Source organism: Lepidochelys kempii, chromosome 9, assembly GCF_965140285.1.
Source record: "Lepidochelys kempii isolate rLepKem1 chromosome 9, rLepKem1.hap1, whole genome shotgun sequence".
Classification (NCBI taxonomy): Eukaryota; Metazoa; Chordata; order Testudines; family Cheloniidae; genus Lepidochelys; species Lepidochelys kempii.
The window spans coordinates 81,690,157-81,706,594 of NC_136388.1; the positions used below are offsets into that span (position 1 = coordinate 81,690,157).

General features: G+C 42.2%; 1 protein-coding gene across 2 annotated transcripts; it reads right to left on the reverse strand.

Moving 5' to 3' along the window:
* Positions 1 to 631: 631 nt before the first annotated feature.
* On the reverse strand, positions 632 to 15,326 carry LOC140917719 (ras-like protein family member 11A-like). 2 transcript variants are annotated; one of them, XM_073361096.2, is made up of 4 exons: positions 14,943 to 15,324; positions 13,400 to 13,456; positions 9,349 to 9,431; positions 633 to 4,203 (listed from the first exon to the last, which is right to left on the reverse strand). In XM_073361096.2, the coding sequence occupies exons 1-4, from the start codon at positions 15,085 to 15,087 to the stop codon at positions 3,736 to 3,738; spliced, it is 753 nt and encodes a 250-aa protein (XP_073217197.1). In that variant the 5' UTR covers positions 15,088 to 15,324; the 3' UTR covers positions 633 to 3,735. The 2 variants fall into 2 exon arrangements, with proteins under 2 accessions (XP_073217198.1, XP_073217197.1); XM_073361097.2 differs by lacking the exon at positions 13,400 to 13,456 and having other exon boundaries at positions 632 to 4,203; positions 14,943 to 15,326.
* Between the last annotated feature and the right edge of the window lie 1,112 nt (positions 15,327 to 16,438).

Genomic DNA, 16,438 nt, shown 5'->3' on the forward strand with positions numbered 1-16,438 from the left:
TCAGAGAAGATCAACTAAAATAATCAGGGTCTGAGATGTCTGAGAACAAAACAGGTCTAGCTAAACACTGACTAAGCAAGAGATTGGGATGTAATTGAGCTGAATGCTCTGAGCACAAAGCAGGGTGAGGAACTGTTAAACTGGTCCATGGGAGTGAGAGCAACTAGGAGAGATGGGGTGAATCTAAGGGCTTGTGTACATGCAGAATTCCATTGGTTTAACTCAAGGTGTGATTGTAAACTGGGTTACTTAAATCAGAGCAAAAGGCTAAGTGGACACTCCTATTTTGGTTTAAAGCAGGGTTCTTTGGGATTAATTTAAATCCTTTTGGACTAGGTTTTAAACTGCAATCAGCTACTCTTAAACCAAAATATGAGTGTCTGCACAAGAGATTGCACTGGTTTAACTAAACTGGTTGAAATGTGTACATGGAGAAGGTCGAGAAAGGGAAAAATTAGGCTGAAAAATTCAGTCTCTAGGTTGTGAGTAGTCTCCCAAAGAAGCTGTGGAATTTCCCTCACTTGGAACTTTTAAAACTAGACTGAATGAAGCACTAGGAAAAGTGCTGTAGGGGACAAGCCTGGACTGGCTCCAGTGGAGAAGGACTGGATGGTCTTTTCCAGCTCCAGCTCCAGCATCTGGGGTTCAGTGAATTTTAAATGAAACATGGGATGTTTAACTTTCATGTAGACAGCTCACCTGTGCCATCCACAAAAATAGCTATCAATGAATGAGGTTAAGAACTGCCTAAAAATGCATGGGAGGCTAGGAACTAGCACAGGGGTGGCCAACTTGTGGCTCTGGAGCCACATGCAGCTCTTCAGAAGTTAATATGCGGCTCCTTGTATAGGCACCGACTCTGGGGCTGCAGCTACAGGCGCCAACTTTCCAATGTGCCGGGGGGTGCTCACTTCTCAACCCCTGGCTCTGCCACAGGCCCTGCCTCTACTCCACGCCTTCCCGTCCCCTCCCCAAACCTGCCATGCCCTCGCTCCTCTCCGCCCCCAGAGCCTCCTGCACGCCACAAAACAGCTGATTGGGAGGGGGAGGTATTGATCGGCAGGTCTGCTGGTGGGTGGGAGGCGCTGGGAGCGGGGCTGGGGGGAGCTGATGGGGGCACTGCTGACGTATTACTGTGGCTCTTTGGCAATGTACATTGGTAAATTCTGGCTCCTTCTCAGGCTCAGGTTGGCCACCCCTGAACTAGCATGTGTGCCACCGACATTCAGCAGCTCCAGGGCCAAATTCAGATCTAGCATATGTAGCTGCTCCTCCAACGAAGTCAATGGAACTGCAGTTGCTTGTGGCAAGTCTGAATTTGATCCACCGTCTCCAACCTTGACATTGGATGTAAGGAAATCCAATTGCCATCATCGGCTTGGCAATTTCACAATATCTTTCGATTGGCCCTTTTTGGCAATCAGTTGGCCATTCCAGATAATAGACTAAGTTTGTTTGGTTTGGTTTGGTGTCTCGGAAATGGACTGTTTCCCTCTCATTCCAGACCTGACATGAATCACATGCAGAGGGAGATGATCATCTGATTTTCTTCTCCCTTCACAATCCATTTGATATGCATCTGGGAGAAGTTATGGGGACCATGCTAACAAGGTCTCTTTAACAGGTTCCAGTTCACATCAGAACTCTGGATAAGACTGAAGCTCACATAACTCAGCAAAAATGCCATAAGCTAGAGATGGGCCTGAACCAAAATACTGAATACAAACCCCTTTGAAATGTAGAGGGTTTTTGAAATCAAGTTCTGAATTTTCTATGTGGTTCCCAGCATTAACATCCTCTGTATCTAAATCCTGGATGCCAACAGCCCTCAGCTTTGGGGTCCTGGGTGTTGTGGTTTAAAACCATCTCTATCGTAAATGGAAACAATTACCTTGTGTTTTTCATGTATTGATCCAATAATACTTTGCAAAGGTGGGTAAATATCCTTATTCTTGTTTTACAGATGAGGAAACTGAGGCAGAGAGAAGTTAAGAGACTTGCCCAACCTCCCAAAAGTCTGTGGAGCAGTTGGGGATGGATAAATAGCCTTGTTTATTAAAGTAATAATAATAATAATTAATAAAAAAAGACTTTCAGCTCACATACCAGCTCAGCCTTGGCCACCTAGCACTGCTTGTCCATTAATCTCTTGCTTCAACTATGCATATAAGAAGCTGTGTGCTGAGTAAGAATGGAGCTATGGTTTTCTTAGTGAAGTTACTTCTAACCAAATAGTGTTGCAAAAGTATCTTAGGCTGTCCAGCCCTCATTGATACTGTCTTATAAAAAATGCAACATAAATCTCCTCTTAAATATGTTTGTGTGAAGCACTGAAGACAGATGAGTCACTGTATTCTTGGATTAATCCATAACAGTTACCTTCAAATCATTAACTCCTGCTGCAGGCCTGTGCATGTAAAAGCATCAGGATTGTATTGTACCTCACAGAAATATCTATTTATTCCCTTAGTCGACTCAGAATAATAATTTCTTGTACAAGGATCAACCCCACCCAAATCCCTAACCTGGCAACTCCCGAGTTCTCTGAAAGTTTGGAACAGGATTACTGTTTTGTGGTTTGGTCCACCTCCACTTATAGGCTGCTTCTGCATACAATGCACAACTAATGACACAACACCTGTATGGCCTTGTGGATTTATGTTGTATACACACACACACACCATCATATTCAAACCAACTGCAGGCAATAAGATTGGCTCAGCTGCTGAGTGGGCTTTGTGGGAATTGCTCTGAGGGTTAATTAACTTTATTTATACAGTTAAACTTTTTTTTCTACAAACAACGCTAACAAAACTAAGATCCTATTTTAAAAAAATCACGTGATGAAGGTTATACTGTGAGATGCGCATGCCAAGACACAACGCAATGAGCTGCTGCCAGCCCAATCACACTTCTCTATCTTTTTTGATGTTTTTTTTTCTCCTGTTGCCATGTGAAGACACACATAAAAATGCGGGAAGCAGACTGTAGTGAAACTAACTAAAGAGTGCTGTCAAAGTAAACAAACTGAAAAAAAATAAGAGAAACATATCTTTTTCCTCCATACTTTCAGTTACAGTCAACCCAGGTGTTACTTGTAATAATACAAATAAAAAAATCAGAGAACTGTCATTTTTTACACTCCCTTTAAAAAGGCACTGTAATGATAAAAATCATATTTGAAAAAATCATTCCCATTGTTATTAATAACTTTATAGCATAATTTAAAGTATCTAATTTGAATCTCACTTAGTTTTCACCATTTCTCTTTGTTTGGTTTTTGAATTTCACTTAGCTAGCACAGGATAGGGAAAGTAGTCTAGTGGAGTTTCACTTTCTGTATATAGTCAGTTTCATTCTCCTGTTATCATGCTTTAGCTCCTTAATGTTTGTGTTTGGGAATATTTACATCCCAAAACAAAAACCCAAGACATTTCTCTTCACTTCTCTAGGATTTTGAAAATCTTTTCTTATTAATAAAACCTAAATTTTAGGCATAAACTACTTGACGGTGTCCCCCTTTTAAAAAGTGCATAGCTTTTGACACGTTATTGTTTTAAACAGTTTCCAAATTCTTGCTCAGAAATACCCATTCTATAGGTCCTTTTGCTGAAGGAAACAGAGGATGTTTAACTGAGATCTTTGTGTTTAACCAATGTGTCTATTGAATTTTGAGGAAATAAAGACATAAATATCAGCTTGCTTGCTTGCTTTTTGAACTAGCTGTCAGCTATGTCAAAGTGTAGTGGCAGATTTCCCTTTGGAAGACAGTGCCTGTTTCAAACGTCTCTTTAAGTCTTGCATGTTTGGAGACTTGGGCCGAATGAGGTGGAGCCCTCTCCGTTTTTCCCCATTGCAGCTTCCAATCATCCTGCCCACCTCCTGGCAAAGTTGCTGGAAGGCCTCATGTACCCCCTCACAGTTCTCCCGGGCTGACACTTCGCAGTAAGTGCCACCCAGCTCATTGGCCAGTTGAAGCCCTTCTCTGGAGGACACCTGCCTGGCTCGCAGCAGGTCTCCTTTGTTGGCCATCAGAAGCAGGGGGATGTTGGCGTTGGGGTGGATCTTGCGAATGTGCTGGTACAGGGGTCGGATGACCCGGTAGCTATCGTAGTCCGTGATGGAGTAAACAAATACAAAACCATCCGCCCAGTAGATTGAACGGTTTATTTGCTCCTGGCAGCAAATACTGTCATTATCATCCTGCCATCAAAACCAAGAGATGAGAGATTAGAAAACAGACAGTAAGAAGCAAAAAAAGCTACCATCAGACAGGGCAGCAGCAAGTGATCATACAGCACTGGGAGCAGGCAATTGCTCCATTTCATCACATTGCTGCTACTTAATCTGACACGAATACAGAGCAAAAGGCAACTCTGACTGCTGTTGAATGTACCAGATCTAGGATGAAATACCATGATATGTCAATGGAATATGAATAGGATCTGGCAGCACAGATAATGGAGTGGAGACCAGGCTGTTGTTCAGTGGTTAAAAAATGGTCAGAACATTGATGCTTTGTTCAAATGGATTTTGTATTTATTGAATCAGTATTCAGCACCCTTCCCCTCGTTATCAGGGGTGATAAATGGAATCATCAAGGTTAGAGCCAGAAAGTTAGACAGAAAAAAACTGTCAGGTCATCTAGTCTAGCCCCACTTATCCAAGGGAAGGATTGTTCCCTACAGTACCTTCTTTAGTGCCTTTTCCGGTCCAGCGTTTAATGTATCCAAGGATGGGATTTTTACCATTTTCCTGAGGAGACTTTTCCACTGTCTGATGGATCTTACCATCTGTAAGTTTCTCCAGATATTCAGACTAAAAGTTTTTTTTAGAAAAAGTAATCTACTGCAAGTGATTGTTCACTGGAGCTGAAAATAAATGGTGGCCTGAACACTGATTACTTTCTCCAGGAGGCGATGGATTTCTGATTACTGTTAGGCTGTCTTTTTGTCATGTCTGCACAGTCCAAGAGTGCCCATATCAGGTGTTATAACATCATTGCTCCTAATCAGGACAGGAATAACAATCACCAGGGGAAGAATGCAAAGGAAGCTGATGTGTTACTTTTTGGCCTGAGTTGTGATCAGTTCATTTCTAAGTATGAGGTTTTTTTAGACTAATCGATTACTTTTAATATCTTTGCTGGGATTTTATTCAATTAGACAGGGAGATTAGCATTGCATGTTCTTATCTGGCAGGCTTGGTCTGATAAGAAATGTTTCTGCTAATATTATAGGCTCTTTGAAACAACATACTAGTCCTTGTAACTTCTTTCACTCTAGGTCAGATCCTACAAGGTACTAAGCACCTTCAGTCTCCACTAACGTCAGAGGGAATTAAAGTCTCTTGGAACCTCTGGAACCTAACCAGGGGATGCTCAGCATCTTGCAATGTCTGGCCCAACATCTTTTGCCAAATGAAATTCTGGGAGTCTTATCAAATTATTGAATGGCCCAGTATGAATACATTTGTCCAGAATAAACTGGCATAAAAATAATCCATGAGCTAATTGGCTAAGTGAAACCTGTAGGACAGACCCAAAATCTAATCACCCTAAATTAAAATTGAACTTCAGCAACCTCTCAGACCCTTCCCCATTACTAAAACATTGTTCTATCATATCGACCATTCATATGGTAATTTGGTTTCTTTTTTTCTCTAGCATGAAACACCAGGAAAAATCATCAGCAGTTTTTTTGACAGATATTTAACTTGTCAGATTCAACAACAAGAAAATAGGAGAAAAGGACAAAATATTAAACCCTGGCTGTCTAAGGTTGGCTCCTAAATCCACATTCAAGCACTTAAATAAAAGTAGTCTGATTTTTCAAAGGTGCCGAGCATGTGCAGCTCCCATTGGTTTCAGTGGGGTTTGTGGGTGCTCAGCACTTGCCCCAGATTGATCACTTTATTTAGGCACCTAAATATGGGTTTAGGAGCCTAACTTCAGGCACTTGGGGTTGAAAATGATGGCTTAAATGTATTATGTAATAACTGATCAGACAGCAGGAGGAATACTGTAGGCAAAACTAAAAGAGCAATCTTTGCTTTAGGGGGAGATTTCTCAAAGGTACAAATGGGAGTTGGGGGCCTAACTTTCAATGGGAATTGGGTCCCTAATTGCCCTTTGTACCTTTGAAAAATTTTTCTTTAGTTTAGACCACAGACATTGGAGGCAATGGCTCAAAAAATCTAATAACACCTCATCTCTTCCATCTCACAGTGCCATCACACTTGATCCCATGCTGTGTTTGGATTTTTCTCATTAGTGGTGCTGTGGGATGCACACAGCAGTAAGGCTATATCATTGGTACAGCAGCACCCTAAGCCATTAAAGAATTGAGATACTCATGGATCATTTCCACAAGGAATGCAACTCTCAGGATATAACAAGTGACCTCTATTTATGTGAAATGAGCTGCTGGGTCTCAATCCAGTTCCTGCCGAACAGGTGTCCAACCTCACAAACATTACAGTCACACCTAGAATGAATAGATATATTCACTGTCAGTTCAAAGGTTAAGGTGCGTGAACTCTCTGGTGCCCCAAGTCAACACATTGGCAGGGCAGTGTGTGGGGAGAGGGGAAGCTTGCATGGTTACTGTAACTGATCTGTATATAAGTAGCCCTTCTTTGTATCCCCAGGCCCCTTTCACCAGCTAACTCGTTTTAGCAGGGAAAAGAACTAGTTGCTATAAACAAGGATTTGAAAACTTCTTTGGAACAGATGAATGCAGCTTTCCCGAGCAGAAGTTCTCAGTTACAATGGCTGGGCCCAGCCAGCAGTAAGATAGATGTGATAATCCTCAGTGGAATGTTTTATTCACAAAAATAGAAGACTAATACGCTAGTTTGTTTACAGACATGTCTCCTTACGAATTAAATACTACACACAGTCACTGGCTATGGATATTTCAAGTAGCAATTAATCATTTAACAAACCCAGTTATCTGTCTGCTTCTGGTTTTTTTTAAACATTAACATTTCCGATGTTGTTAGAATTCTGAGTAACTCCACATGACTCTCTCCAGAAATCACAGCACACAGATGTCAGAGTGCAAGTGACTCATTGTCGTTCAAGGATCTCCTTAGAAAACACATGAACACAACCTAGTCAAACATCCTTTTGATGGCTCAATTCAGAAATGAGCCCTTGAAATCACTTCAATTACACCATTTGGTGCAAACACAGACCCAAGGTAAAAAGCTTTTTTGGGAATTATTGAAACAGTGTAGGGCTTTCACTGGGACAAAGGAAATGAAGCCTCCCATCATTAAATTAGAAATAGTGCTGACTCCAAACCTCAGAGGTAACACTTCTGAATGCTGCAAAGTTCGGCCTTGGTTCCAGAAATCAAAACTCGGGTCAGTGTCGAGTCAAAATAGTGAAATCTGAAAAATGATTTTATATCTGGAGAGAAAGGAAGGGGAGTGGACCTCCTTCATGCTTCCTCCACTCCCAGGATAGAATGAAAGGTGGATTCCCTTTATTATGTATTTATCATGCTTCCCTGGTTACAGTGCCTAATTTCTGTCAACAGGGTCTCTGGGTGATAGTCACACCTGTGCAGAGAGCTAGTACCAGTTAATTCCCACTTAAGCATTATTTTGAGGGTGTAAGTGGCACATAAGCCATACGCTGGGCCTCTGCACAGAGGTGAATTTCATCCTCTGAAAATGATAGGGCTTTTAGTTAGGGCTTCAGACTACAACGTACCTTTTTGATTCTCTGCTGTATTTTTACAAATAGAGGGAAAGACTATACTTGGCAATTGATGTCATTCTGTACTTTGTGTCCTTGATAGGAGAGCTTCTTTTACTAAATTTCAAAACCACTAAAATCATGGGTTCAACTGAACTCAAAACTTAGAAAGGTCAAGTTCTGTTTGGCGCTAGCAAAAATGTGAGATCTGGGCTTCTGCATGCATTTTAATTCTTGTTTTATTCCTCTGGAAGCCTTACAAGCAGGGTAAGAATTCCTTTCAAAATAGAATATTGTTTGCATAGCACAGACTTCTGCTTCATGAGAAAAACATGTGGTTTTTTAAATAAAATTTCCTTGGAAAAATAGTTGTTTATAAAAAGAGAATTTTTTTTTTAATTTCTCCCCACAAAATCTGACTAAGTTTCCAAAACATTTTGTAAAGGGTTCTGGAGGTTTCCCTGCCTTCCTTTTGTCAGTGTGGATGATGACTAGGATGTATGTTCCTCCATCTCACCCACCCACCACCCCCATTCTAAAAAGGCATGGGACACGATTGGTTGGGACTTTTGGCTTTTCAGTTAAACTAATTTATAGTGATCAAAGAAAACTCAGATGGAATCCTGGATTACAAGAGATTTCCTGCCCAGCTCTGCAAACTCATGATGGGATAACTCAGCCAGGATACAGAGAAGTATCTGTATTTTCAGGTGCATATCTAAACTAAACAGGATCTTCAAACCTTTTCAGGTTTGACATGAGAGAGGATGAGGTTGATAATGGTGTTTGGATTCAGATATATGGTAAATTAAATCTGGGTTTGGATTTGGTTTCAAGGAAAAACCAAACCTGGAATTTGGGTTCAGTGTTGATGAAAATGCACGTAATTTTGGCCCTAAATCTTAGAAACTTCATGAAAACAGTTGCTCTTGTGAGAGTTCCACCATTCGAGGGGAAAATATCACAAAATTTGATGCTTCTGTGAAATTTCCACCATTTTGGTCTGCTTCCAAACCAGCTCCAAAAAAATAGAGTCAGTTTAGCACTGCTCTTTTATGGAGAGGTCCATAGCCAGGAATTATAACGAGAACACCCTGAAAGCTGGTGGGGGGTTGGTGTGATGGGGCTTATCCACCTCATGCACCTGAGAAGTAAGGAGTGGTTTAATGCAGATACTAAGAAGGCCCCCAAGTGGAGATTTCTACAGCTACTATAAAGACTGTCCCTCAGAAGGAAGAGAGATTTGCTCTGGGAGAGGAGGGTCTGACCTGAGCAGCCAGATTGGCCTCTGAACAGTTGAGAGTTCCTTCTGCTCATCCAGGGACAGGAACTCCTGGCCAGCAATTAGATTAAGCAAAGACTTGGTTGAACCAAGCTAACCCTGCAGATTTATTCCTCAGTTTAAGCTTGGGCTGCACTAAGTCATTTCTTTTGGCCTTGATTTAACTTGAAAGGAGCCTGACTTAAAGGAGTAGGTGAGGCAGGGCAGAGGCCACCTGAGTTGGGATGTCCACATTTGGGGTTCTAGTTTGAGCACATCTGCTAATGACAAGAGTTACGTATAGGGGAGACCAAAGAGCTGGCAATGAACAAAAGGCACCCACTGTATTCTGAAGCATAAATCCATTGAGCAGACATTTTACCTCCAATGAGACAAAGGGTGTATCCTGCACCTGTAAGGAGATCTGCTCTCCGTCTATGGTGAATTTTCTTGAATACAAGGCACCTGAAAAATAAGTAAGATAATTAGAGACAGTACATGTAACGGAGAAAAAAAAGTAAATCCAGTCAAAATCAGAATATTCTAGTCCTGAGTCCTGGGAATTATATGGTACATAGGTCCCAGGCTAGCCCTTTACACAGGGGTGAATTTGTGTGATTGGTTGCCCAAGTAACATAGTATTATATATGTTCCTTGACTGGGTGTTTCCACCACCCTGGGCTATATCTAAATTCTTCATTTTTAAACTCTTTATTAAAAATTAAATTAAATTCTTTATAAACTACTTCACCCATGGAACAATCAGGCCAGATTATTTTATGTGACATGTTCAAAGAGCAACACAACAGTTTCAAATCCAGAATCCATTTTCAATGGTTGCAAATACTGGCCTACGATTTCTCCTGTGACTCACATTACTGAGGAATATCTGTTCTTCTTTCTGATAGATGACTTCTTCCTAATGATCTGCTACTTCTTTTGGAATGAGAGAGGACAACCTGAATGGGATTTCTGTGCCCACTTAAAATAAGCCATTGATTCCACATAGAGTAGCACTCTTCTATAATGCAGATTGGAAGTGCTTGTAATCACAAGTGAATCAGGGAATTCACTGTAAAAGGAGTGAGCTGTTTTCCATGGATTTCTACTGTAAGTGCAAGGAAAAGTATGCCAAATACATACAGTATTGTAAATGGAGCACACAACCATGCATTAAGACTAGAGAGTTTAAGTTATTATTATGGGTCTGCAGAATCTCATCAGTCAGACTATGGTTCTGAAACCCCCAAAGTAGGGATAGCATGTATCCAGGTTCCATTTTATCCAGATCACTAAGGTTCAGAGCATGAGGGCTGGATAAAAGTTTCTAGGCTTGGCCCAACTTTGATCAAGACAATGGAGATGTTGGGTTTGAACTATATTTGTTTTTGTATTGCAGGTCCAACAACATAAAGAAAGCTTAGGTTTGGGGTTTATGAAGTATCCATGGTTGACATAATGACAGCTTGGAAACTGATGTCCTCTTTGTTTAGCTATAAAACATAACACAAGTGACATGGTAGGACAGGCCCTTTGTGGCCCCATGCTAAAGGCCCTACTACACTAAGTTCTGGTTCTACTACACTAACCCTCAGTAAAGGAGCAAAAAAGGTGGGTCCTCCAGGCCTGCCTACAGAGGCTGCACAGAAGCAGCTAATCAGGAGGTGCCAGGCCTTAGCAGAGCAGTTCCTGGCTGGGACCAGAGGAGCAAGGCAGGGGACTCTTCTCTGGCCACAGGAGCTCAAGGAACAACCAGAGTGTGGTTCTGGCTGCATTTGCTTAAGCTGGGGGAGAGAGAGGACCTGAGAACTTTAACCCTGCGGTCAGGGATGAAGATAAGGGGGCCAGGTGGGAAGAGGCTCAATGAAATAGCAGCAACGAATTGAAGTGAGTAGTACATGGCTGCTGTGCATAGGGTCCCAGGATTGGAACCTGGAGTAGTGGGTGGGCCTGGGTTCCCAGGCCAAGTGATGTAAACCCTGAGTAGAGGACAAGTCTCATTGGGAAGCCCAAGTGAAGGGCTGAAGTTAAAGGGCCCAGAGCTGGACTGAAGACGCTAGCGAGGGCAAAGAGACTGTTTCATTTATTGGACTCTTTACTACCCCAGAAGGAATTCATTTGGACTTTGTGATTTGGCTGGAGGGCCAAGCCACTGACAACATGCCAAGTGAGGCCAACAACCTATGGGACACCCGGAGCAGGAAAAGGACTGCGGTACCGCACACAGCACAGGAGGCACTCGGGAGGTGAGAGCCCCTGTTAAACATGGCTAAAGAGAGAACTACAGTCTCAAAGCTGTCAGTGCGGCACTGTTCAGTGTACATACTGTCCCAGTACAAGCTTCACTGCTACTGCCTAGGCAATATGTTTCAACTCTGACCTGGAGGAATCCCCTCCAGGGGAAAGCAGGGAGTTGACTCTTCATGGCCTATTGAGCCCTTGGCCTCAATTCAGATTACTTATGAACAAGCCAATAAGCGCCGACTGTGGTGCATGTGAACCTTAGTTTAAAACGATATATCATCCCTGTGAGAAATGTCTCTAAAATTTGGTTCACAGAAGCAGGTATATTTGTTCCAGTGGAAAAATATCTGAGCTCATAGAAACGTTTAGAATATGAGGACATTCACTATGGCAAAGTTCACTGCATTTGAATCCAGCATTAAAATAGTACATTTTAAACCTGACTGCACTGCATGAATAACTTTTCTGTGAGCCCTATGAAAATGTGTCAGATGTTAAGCTGGAAAAGATTGTGCTGTTTTATGGGGAGATACCTAACCCCTGAACCAAGACCAGCCAATATGCTATTCCTACTCTGTAATATATCACAGGAAAAAGTACAGGTACTTCCAGATGCTGACAGTGTTCTGCCTTATATCCAGCCGCAGGAGAAGCATAGTCATGTGATCACAGATTTACTAACACCTGTTTCTTATCTTTAGCATATTTGTTTCTGATCCAGTATGGCTGTAGGGCTGGTAGCTTAATGGAAAAAAAACATGCAGTTCTTAGCAATGTGTCTGGTAGCAATCCATTGTGAAACTTAGAAATCTAGCTTGATTGACAGTGTCTTGCAGGAAAGGTGGAGGAAAAGAAAGAGAAGCAGTACAAAGACTGAACTGTCAAGGTTTATTTAGGGTCAATGGAAGAGGGCAGTCAGTAAAAGCTTCCAGATCATCACTCACCAGACAGGCAGAGTAGATCAAAGGCTTCTGGTTCTCTACCATCCCTATTTCTGACTCTTCCTTCTCAACTCAACATGTATCTCCCAAAGCAAAACAATTACAAAATCACTGGTTTGAATCCAGCCCAGCTTGATAGTTCACCCATAGCTGTTAGGTGGCCTACATGTGAGATGAGTTAACTGGTCTCAGTACAGTTCCTAGTGCACAGGTATCCACTTTACAGACCCTGCTAATACAATGGGTGTCCTGGTGCGCAAAGAGGGTGTGGAGTAAATAGGTCACAGCATCATACCCTCTGAGACAAGGGTGGCCAGCCTGAGCCCGAGAAAGAGCCAGAATTTATCAATGTACATTTCCAAAGAGCTCAGTAATATGTCAGCAGCCCCCCATCCGCACCCCCACTCCACTCCCAGAGTCTCCCACCCCCCCACCGAACCCCACCGATCAGCACCTCCCCTTCCCTCCCGATCGGCTATTTCATGGCACGCAGGAGGCTCGGGGGTGGGGGGCAGAGGAGCAAGGGCATGGCAGGCTCAGGGGAGGGGTCGGGAAGGGGTGGAGTGGGGACAGGGCCTGTGGCAGAACCAGGGGTTGAGCGGTGAGCACCCCCTGGCACACTGGAAAGTTGGCGCCTGTAGCTCCAGCCCCAGAGTTGGTGCCTACACAAGGAGCCGCATATTAAACTTCTGGAGAGCCACATGTGACTTCAGAGCCACAGGTTAGCCGCCCCTGCTCTGAGATGTTCCCTGTGGGTCAGGATTGGACAAAATAGCAAGGCAAAGTGGGGAAAGCTTCTATTACCACTGTACCTGTCCTGGGTACAGAGGACTTCAATCTAGCATTCTACATCAACACTAAAGTCACTGAAAAAAGCAAACACATAGGACAAAATTCTGGGATGACTCTTACACTCTAGTGAAATCCCATTGACTTCACTGCGGTTGCACAGGCAGGGTAGCATTTGGCCTCTATTGTTCAATTGATATATGAAACATTCCTTGATTCTGCCTTTAATGTAGGTATGTCCCCAAGCCAATCTTTCCCTCTGAACCTTTTCCATCAGAGTGGAAATAATACTGACTAAAAGGATCGTAAATAACGAGCCTTTGATTTATTGTTTTCATAGCCTGAGGCAATTAACTGGAAATATGCACCTCATGGGCATCTAACTGCTTCACTTTCTTGTAATACACAGTGATTGGAAAAGGAATCTATCTGTAATGCCACACAAGGAAGTAGACTCACCAGTATTGGCCTCATAGTCTCCAATAAATCTTTTAGTGAGAAAGCGCACAACCAGGGCTGTAAAACAAGGAAAAAATATGGGCCTTTAATCTGAGTCAATATCAGCCTTTGCAGAATGCATGTAACGTCTTACTAGCTGACTTAGTGTAGCACCAAGATAAACTTTGTTCACATATTACTCTGGGCATATGGCTCCATTTTTGCCCACATAGGAAATGATTTGGGGCCGGAGTATGATACCATTACTCTGGGTTGCCAGCACCCTGTCTCATGAGTTGTCCCATTGATTTTAATCAGGCTACTCATAGAGTAATGTGAATGTCAATGAAGCTATCACAAGCTACCCTTTGAGCTTAAAATAATTTGATGAACTAAAACAAAGCAAATTCTTACAATACTACAATGGTTCACAGTACCAAGTTTAAGACCTGGTCTATGGATATCAGAGATCAGAATGGATGATCTAGTGGTCCCTTCTGGCCTCAAATCTGTGAATCTATTCATTTTATCCAATGGACAAACTGCATGTGCTGTTTTCAGAGTAACAGCCATGTTAGTCTGTATTCGCAAAAAGAAAAGGAGTACTCCTTTTCTTTTTGCATGTGCTGTGCAAGTGATCAATCTGCAGCAAGTGGGAACTTCTTGCTCATCTTAATTTCTGATGGTTTCAAAGATCCTAGGGCTAGAAAGCTTGGAAAACATTTTGCTGTCTCTTGATCTCTTTCTGAGAAGAACTGTGGTATTTTTTTTTTACAGTAACAGCATCTTATTTCTATAGTGCCTTTCATCCCAAATAGTTGGCAAAATTAATCAACTGACAAACAATGAAGGGTCTGATTCTGCAAGCCCTATCTGCACGCAGCATTCCCACAGACTCCATTTTTAAAGATTATTACACCCACCACTGACATGCAGCCCCGTCTAGTCAGCTATTTAACTATGCAGCTATGCCACTATCTTCAATGAGCTACTTTAAATTTCTATACAAGGGGACTGCTTAAATTTTACTAAGTGGAAGCGGGACCTCAGATATAGTAAAACAAAGTCTGTTCCTACTAAAATCACAATCCACACATACAAAAACTGAATTTCTAAACTAAACTCAATTTCTCTCTCTTCCTTGTCCCCACCCCAAATCATAGAAAAATATGTGGAAAATAATACTTTTTTTATCCATAGATTTCAAAGTGGTACATACCACGAAGGCAAGTATCATTAGTCCCATTTTTCAGATGGGGAAACTGAGACACAGTGAAGTGACTTGTACAAGATCATACAGTAGGTCAGTGGTAACGCTGAGAATTTAATGCAGGACTCTGGACATCTACTCAATGTCCTACCCACTTGATCATGCCACCTCACTTTTGAACTACATATATTGGATGATCTGATCCATCTCATTGAAAATTCTGAGCATTTTTTAAAGTGGTAATTAAACCTATACAACAATTACAGTCTGGAGTATATACAGACTCTGGTCAATCTGACCATAAAATGTAAATACAGTTACATTGTAAATACAATCAAAGCCCTGTGGACTTACCTGTCTTGCCAACATTACTGCCACCAAGTACAACAAGCTTGATGATTTTGTTGGGCACACAGTCTAAGACAGGATACTCGGGTATGGGAAGCAAGAGAAAGTTAGTAGAATACTGTGACATAGTATTCTGAGAGATGAGACGCATGCCAGAACTGAGATCTGATCAGCTCTACTGGGAGTAGGGAGAGAAAAGGGAAAAAAAAACTTCTTTGCTTCTTTTCTAGGCTGTAAATCCTTGGATGGATAAGTCCTCTCATTTCATTTAAGTAGCTTTTTAGGGAAGTATCAGAGCAGCTTCTTTCCGACGATTCTGCTCAGACAGCGACTTTGCAAAGCGGAGGGAAACTTTCTGTTCGACTCCAGTGAAAACTGACTCCTGCATTCCTTGGCCAATCAGAAGTCAAAACGTGACATTCCACTAGAGAGGGCATAAAGTGTGTGCCTCCTATGAACCATGATCAGTCTGTTGCTTTATCTTTTCTCGCTGCCTGTTCTACGTGCTGTACCTTGGCTCTGAACTGAAAACACATCCTTCAATTTTTTTAATCGTCATGGTGGTTGTTTCAGCAAGATATGGCCACCCTGAACTGTCCTGGTGACATTGTAGTTTGAATAATTCTGTTCTGCCTATCTGAATTCCCTTTTTACTTTCAATTGGACCCAGTTTTCTCTGCCTTCCATTCTGATCTGTTGTATACAGGTGACACACTTGTTTAAGAGAGCTTGAGCTGATGGACATTCCTCTGCATTATAATGAGGATTTAAGCAGTTTTAGATTGTATTTTGAAGCCTCTCAGAAAGCAATACCTTTGGGTGTTCGTAAGTTATTAGATGACACAAATAATGTCAATACTTTTCATTCTTATTGTTCAAGGGGAGAATCATTTGTTGATAGTTGCTTTATTTTTTTTAAATAGGTCATTGGTCAACAGTGTAACAATGCAATGAGTCTGTACTTAGACTGTGTGGGTATGTGTGTCAGCATTGTGCTAGGTCACAACTGTCCTTTTGGACATTTTAAAGTGAATTTAGTGCTGGTGATGGACTGTCAACCCAAGAGTCAAAAAAGGCCTACATACACCCCTGCTGTGCTGCTGTGCCCAGCCCAGGGAGTGATGGTGCAAGGCAGGCTCCAGTGTACATTAGGGCAGCCTTAATGTGTTCCATTGTTACAAAGATCTGTGTGTGGGTGATGAGCCAGCCGGATTTGGGAATACACCAGCCACTATCCTCTCCTGTCCCTGCCACACCTTTTGCACTGGAGCCTCCTGTAAGAGAAAAGGGTACAGAGCTGGCTATTCTGGGTCTGTTCCTTATACCCAGGAAATTCAGGGTCTTGCAGCATCTTTCAGTCACAGCATGGCTCTGAGTTCCCCCTAGAGTAGGTTTTAAGATCAAGAGTATGATGGTGACAGAAAACTAATGTAGCAGAATGGAAAATCAGGCCTCGGGTCTCCAGACTGCCAATCCTATTCTCAGTGCACTACAGCCAAGTT